The sequence below is a fragment of the Fringilla coelebs genome (genome assembly GCF_963513975.1).
Source record: "Fringilla coelebs genome assembly, chromosome: 6".
Classification (NCBI taxonomy): Eukaryota; Metazoa; Chordata; class Aves; order Passeriformes; family Fringillidae; genus Fringilla; species Fringilla coelebs.
Window position 1 is genome coordinate 16,927,896 of NC_140034.1, and position 6,000 is coordinate 16,933,895.

Genomic DNA, 6,000 nt, shown 5'->3' on the forward strand with positions numbered 1-6,000 from the left:
AGTAGCTATGGACACATCAGAATGCATTAAAAATTGCTTGTACACCTAGCAGGGTTTTCTAATATGGTAAGATGCTGATAAGGTTAGTGGGGTTACAAGGAACTGAGGAGCTTTAGAAAAAGTGAACTCACTCTTATAACATATTTAAAAGCAGAGTTTTTCTATTATGTTATTTTTACTTTTCTAAAAAACCAAAACAGTTTAGGAGATAAAGGTCTTAAAAGCTGAGCTTTTGCAGAAAATGAATTTATTACTGTTTCTTTTCCATTGGCTATTTTTTAATTCTTGTACAAAGACTACTTACTGTATTTCTGAACTACTTCCTTGACATTTGCCATGCTTTGGTTCCCTTAAGCTTTTGAGCATCTAATTATGTTTTCATCATAAGCTAGATACCTACCTTAATGCTACTTAGATGGAGTTTTGAATTTCTGTAGAAGCAGGTTTGTAAGGAATTTTTCTGCCAAAAATGTAGGGATTTCCAGATTCAGACTTGAGTGAATTGTGCAGGGAATCTGAGTCTTACTCTTTTGAACTTTATCCTAGACAGGCTTAAAGTGAAGAAATAATTTGGTAGTTCTGAGTTTGTGTGAAGAGAGATGTGAGTTATCAAACAGTTAAATATAAATTTTTTGCTTTTAAGATTCTTCTGGAGAGGATGATAGTATAACACTGTGTGAGTCTTATCTAAGATAAATATTGGCTTATCTAGGATAAATATTGACATTAGTTACTTATCACAGCAATGCATGAGATTTTATTAAGAAATATTTGCATTTTCTATTGACTGAAGATAAATAGCTGACAGGTTTAAAGAATGTAATGTGTTTCTATTAGGACTTCTCACAGTGGATCCAAACAAAAGGATTAAAATGTCCAGCCTGAGATACAACGAGTGGCTTCAGGATGGCAGCCAGCTCTCATCCAACCCTCTAATGACACCTGATAACTTAGGCTCTTCAGGAGCTGCAGTGCACACATATGTCAAAGCCACTTTCCACGTAAGTTCTGAGAAATTTTTTGTTATGTTTTGTAATATGTTATCTAGGTTTGTGTATGTTTTCTCTTAAAAACTACACATATCTGTCCTTATAATTCAGCACATGCTTATAGCTGGATTTTTTTCCTCAATAACATTTCCACATAACATCTCTGATAGAGTACATGAAAATGGGAATGATGAAGCAAGCATAAATTTCTTGGAGATATTTATTTTCATGAGGATTTGGGCATTGAGTACTGTTTGTGAAACAGCAATTAGAAGTATTCTATTTCTTAGCGAAATCTATTAAAAGGTCTTCAAACTTTTATTTAAAAAACCCAAAACTTTGTATTTAACTTAAGTAACTGTTTGACTTTTTGTCCTTATGCTTACTAAATTGAAGTAGAATTTCTGGAATATACATAGTTCATGTTTTTTACATCATGTAAAAATGTGCTTTTTTTAGTGGACTTGCTTGTCTACTATTGCTTGTATATTTATTATAATCATTTGAACTGCAACTGTATTTTGCAAACATAGTGTTGATTCTCATGATCCCCTCTACAGGGAATAACTCAAAATTGAGCAGATCTATGCTGAAATGCTTGTGGGTGCTTTTTAGGAAGCAGAGAAGAACAAAGTAATTGTTTCTTGGAGAGGTCCTGACAATGCAACATAATTTGGGCTGAAAGAAAAACTCTAATTTAGCAGTGTCCTTTCTGAAAATGTAGTAGTAAATTGGTTAAGGCTAAGTAAAAAAATACTTCTAAACAGAAAAGAACAAGAAGAGGAAGATGCCAATCAATAATGCTATGTATTGGCTCTTATGTATCTGTAAGGGCTGGTAGAGTTGTTACAGCTACAGTAGGAATTAGTAAGGAATTACATTTTATCTTGTGATGTACCGTAGACCATTCACAATAAGTAAAATGTGTTCAATATCTTGAAAAACTTAGATTAACTTTTATTTTGAAACAGGCCTTTAACAAGTATAAAAGGGAAGGATTTTGTCTCCAGAATGTGGACAAGGCACCTCTTGCAAAAAGAAGGAAAATGAAAAAAACGAGTACAAGCACAGAGACACGTAGCAGCTCCAGTGAAAGTTCCCATTCTTCTTCCTCTCATTCTCATGGTAAAACTACACCCACAAAGACATTGCAGCCCACAAACCCTACAGACAGCAATAACCCGGAAACCATCTTCCAGTTCTCCGACTGAGCAGCAGAATATCCTGTCTTGAGGAGTTCAGTGGTTACAGACTTGGCAGTACCTGTATTGTCTTCTCCTGCCCTTCCTCCCTGTGGCTTACAGGCTGCTACAGGAAGACTTCTGTTGCTTTAGAAATGTATTTTAGTCATATCTTTTTAGCTCTGTATTTCCATACATTTCCTTCTCGCGTTGTTTGGTATCACTGGATATAGTGTAATACTGTATACAACCAGCATTGTATTCTCTGAGGGCTACATTACTGGTGTGCAGCCAAGCTCCAGGTAAGTAGCTGTGCTGCTCATGGTACTGCTTGGAAGAAGACTGTTCCTCAGTGTCACAATCTTCCTCCCAGTTCCTTCCCCACTGCTCAAAGAAAGGAAAGCTCTGTAACATATGTAGAACTTCGGGATCTTCTGCTCTTACCCAGCTCTGTGAAGAATATTGTAGAATTTGGTTCTTAAGCATGTAAACTATCATTGGTACAATGCACCAAAGCAGTACAGTACTCTAAAGCCTTTTAAATTTATGGTTATGATCTGTCCCATTCTTTTGAATTTTAAGATCAAAATGAAGCACTATGGAACTCTTACTTTGTTTAAAAAATAGCTCCACATATCTTGTTCTAAACAACTGAGAATAGAAGTCTTAGATTTTTTTTAAAATTTATTTATTTTTTTTAAACACTTATAGGGTAAAAAATATCTGATAAGGTGAGATATCTAGTACTGTGATACAATAACTTTTATTTTTTGAAGTTATTAACTTCTAAAAGATTTTAAAGATTCTAAAATGTAATGCTATAAGAGAAAATTAAATTTCATATTTGATGCTTTGGAAAATGGCCACGTGTTAAAATACCTATTTCAAGATTTAATTATAATTTATATTTTCTTTTTATAATTACACAATAATTTTAAAATACTAAGATTTTTTTAAAGATGAGAAAACTCCAGTTTCAACATTTGTTATTATAGGGTCCATAAAAATGCATACCAAGTTATTTGAATTTTGCGTTGTGCAAATATGGCAGTCTAATAGTGACTGTAAAATATTAGAATATATGTTTTACTTTTTGCACTTTATAACATCCAAAGGAGATGTTTTAGAATAAAGTGCACTCAGATCTCTCTTCCTACAAGGTGCTGAGCACTGTTTTAATGGGCTGAATGACCTGAAATCCACCATATGTGGTGGTCGTGGTCATAGTGAAGGAGAATTCTGTACTTTGCAGGAGTGAATCCCTGTATATTACCCACTGTTTTCATTCCTTACTGTAAAATGCAAAGCTCTTTCTATCTTGCTTTTACATTGTATATAACAAATACTAGACCTGGGCACCTTGTGTAGTGTAGATGTTAACAACTTATGCACTGGGAATACTAAAGGGAAATTATATTGAACACTGTGCTTCACGACTTGTTCACTGTGGTGTTCTACAGTGAAGTATTTCCTACTGTGATAGTATAGTATGTACATAACTGTTGGGAATCATAAATGTGACTTAGAGAAACATCAGCATAAACTTTTAAATCAGTATATTTTATAAATTTATGGAGAGCTCTTTTATAGCTTGTATTCTCAATGACTAGGGGTAACTTAAGTGCTAAAAATGACTCCAGTTTTGCAAATGCTTACATATGTAAGTTTCCACTGAAGTCAGAGAGGCTCCTTGTCATATGCCTAAATTTGTGTGATGGAAGACAAATTGACCAGAGGATTTTGTTAACAGCTGTCTCTATCCTAAAGTAACCTTAATCCAAACCCTATGCAAAAAAAAAAAAAGGTTATAGAAATAGTTTGTATCAGTGGTTTTATTTATAGAATTATATCAGATATCAGTATTGACAAATACAATAAATCCATGTTTACAGGGATTGTGTGTATCAAAACATGGCTTTGAAGCCCAACATGTTTGTTCTGTGTTTCTTTAATATTAATAATGGCATTCTGAGGTTTTGGAATTGCTCATGTGAAATAGTTTACTACTTTCTTGATGTGAATGTCAACAGTAATTGCAGCATTAATTTCAGGTTGATGTGAATATTGAGATTTGCACTGTTTATGTAGAAGTAGTATATTTAAAGATCAGTCTATGTGCTAATAACACAACCAATTTTAAGTGGCCTATGTTAAAGTATTGAAAAATAATTGTCAGTGTAATATATTCAGGTTTGCTTTCTGAATGCTCTCTTTGGAAGTATATCTCAATAGTGAACATGGCTCATTTGTAAAAGAATACTTTTCCTCTCCCAAATAAACTTGCTGTAAATACAACAAACAATCCACCATTAATACTTGTTATGCAGACAGGGTAAGTGAATTGGGAGATTGGAGAACAGGTTGCCTATAAAGTTTGCACTTTGAGGAGTTCGTAGAACTTGTCTTCGGGATGAGGACAAGAAAAAACTATTTCAGTCTGATTTCATTTAAGTGTAAGAAACTGCTGGACACCAGGTGGATTTGGAATATTGTGACCCAGCTGAAAGAACTTAAATGTTAGGAACACGGGACGTTAGGAAATGTTGTTTCCCTGTTGGAAAATTTAAACTGTTTCTTGACAAACTGATGAAACAACAAGAATGTTTGCACAAGATACTAAATGCTAGAGATAATGGCTGTATCTTTATTTCTACACAGGTTTTGAGAGACTGTTGTGAGACTAAAGTTATTAGAATACATCAATTGTGTCAAAGACAACTTTTATAGCTGAATATTTCTGTGTCCTCTTTGTGCTCTCACGGTAGTTGTTAAATAAAAATTTAAACCCAGGGTATTTCTTTTGGGCAGGGCTAAGTACATTTAGGTGTCATCTTGTATTTGCTTTGAACCAGTTACCCAGGGTGGCTGAAATGTTTATGGCTGCCTGCTGCCTCCAGGTAACAGAGCTTTCGAGGACGTGGATTTGACACTAAGCTGTCTGAATTTTTAGATTAGCATTACATAAACAACTGCTGATGTACATACACCTTGATACTTTGAAACTTGAGTTGCAGACTAGGCAGCTCAAGAATAAGTTTACTTCTTGTTCTGATGTCCCTGCAGGAGGGTATTTACTCTTGGCAGAACAGTGTTTTAATCTGTTGACCAGCCTGGAACCATGGGCTCGGTTTTTCACATTCAGACCACTGGTTCAAATTTGAAGTGTACAGTTAATCTTCACTAGTACTATAAATACTTTATATTGTCTTGGTGAAGGGATGCTACACTGTGAATTATGTGTTTTCTTGGATTAAGTTTTCTTCACAGTGCTGCTATGCCTCAATCAGCTTTAATGTGTGGTAATGATATCTGTCTGCTGTCAGAAATACAACGATGTCAGCAATGTTGTAGGCAGATTTGTGTGAAAAGTCAAATTTCTAATGAGTAGAGATTTCAATTAGTGTGGATTTTAATCTAATCTTCAAAGTACTCAGTATCTGGTAAAGCCATTTCTTTGTAATGCTTTTAGAAACACAAATACTAGTATTAGCAGGTAATTCTGTGAAAGGATTTAGAGAAGTACAAAGAAAAGAACATAACTTACAGTTCCTCTGGCTTAGTGAAATTTCTATACTTTAAGGAAAAGAATCAGTGTATTTGGCATATGTATTGTTTACTGCTATAAAAAAACCCTATTAAGTTCTTCATTAAACAGTTGGGGGCGAGGGGGATCATGTACTGCATCACAGAATGGATTGAGACTTCAAATTTGCTTTGCTGATGGATGAATTTTTTCAGCCTTTTTTCATGGCTACTTTTCTGAACAACATAACAGCTCCTGCACAGCTGTATCCCTTCTCAGTCATCTGAGAACAGAATAATTCTCAGCA

General features: G+C 34.5%; 1 protein-coding gene across 6 annotated transcripts in view; it reads left to right on the forward strand.

Annotated features, from left to right (window-relative positions):
* RPS6KA5 (ribosomal protein S6 kinase A5) overlaps window positions 1-5,278 on the forward strand; it is a 68,932-nt gene extending 63,654 nt beyond the window's left edge. For all 6 annotated transcript variants that reach the window (XM_084208473.1, XM_084208475.1, XM_084208478.1 and 3 more), the window contains 2 exons: window positions 838-1,001; window positions 1,961-5,278. In XM_084208473.1, the coding sequence (XP_084064599.1) occupies window positions 838-1,001; window positions 1,961-2,200 (404 nt within the window). In that variant the 3' untranslated portion in view covers window positions 2,201-5,278. The remainder of the gene's footprint in view (window positions 1-837; window positions 1,002-1,960) is intronic.
* Window positions 5,279-6,000: the final 722 nt, after the last annotated feature.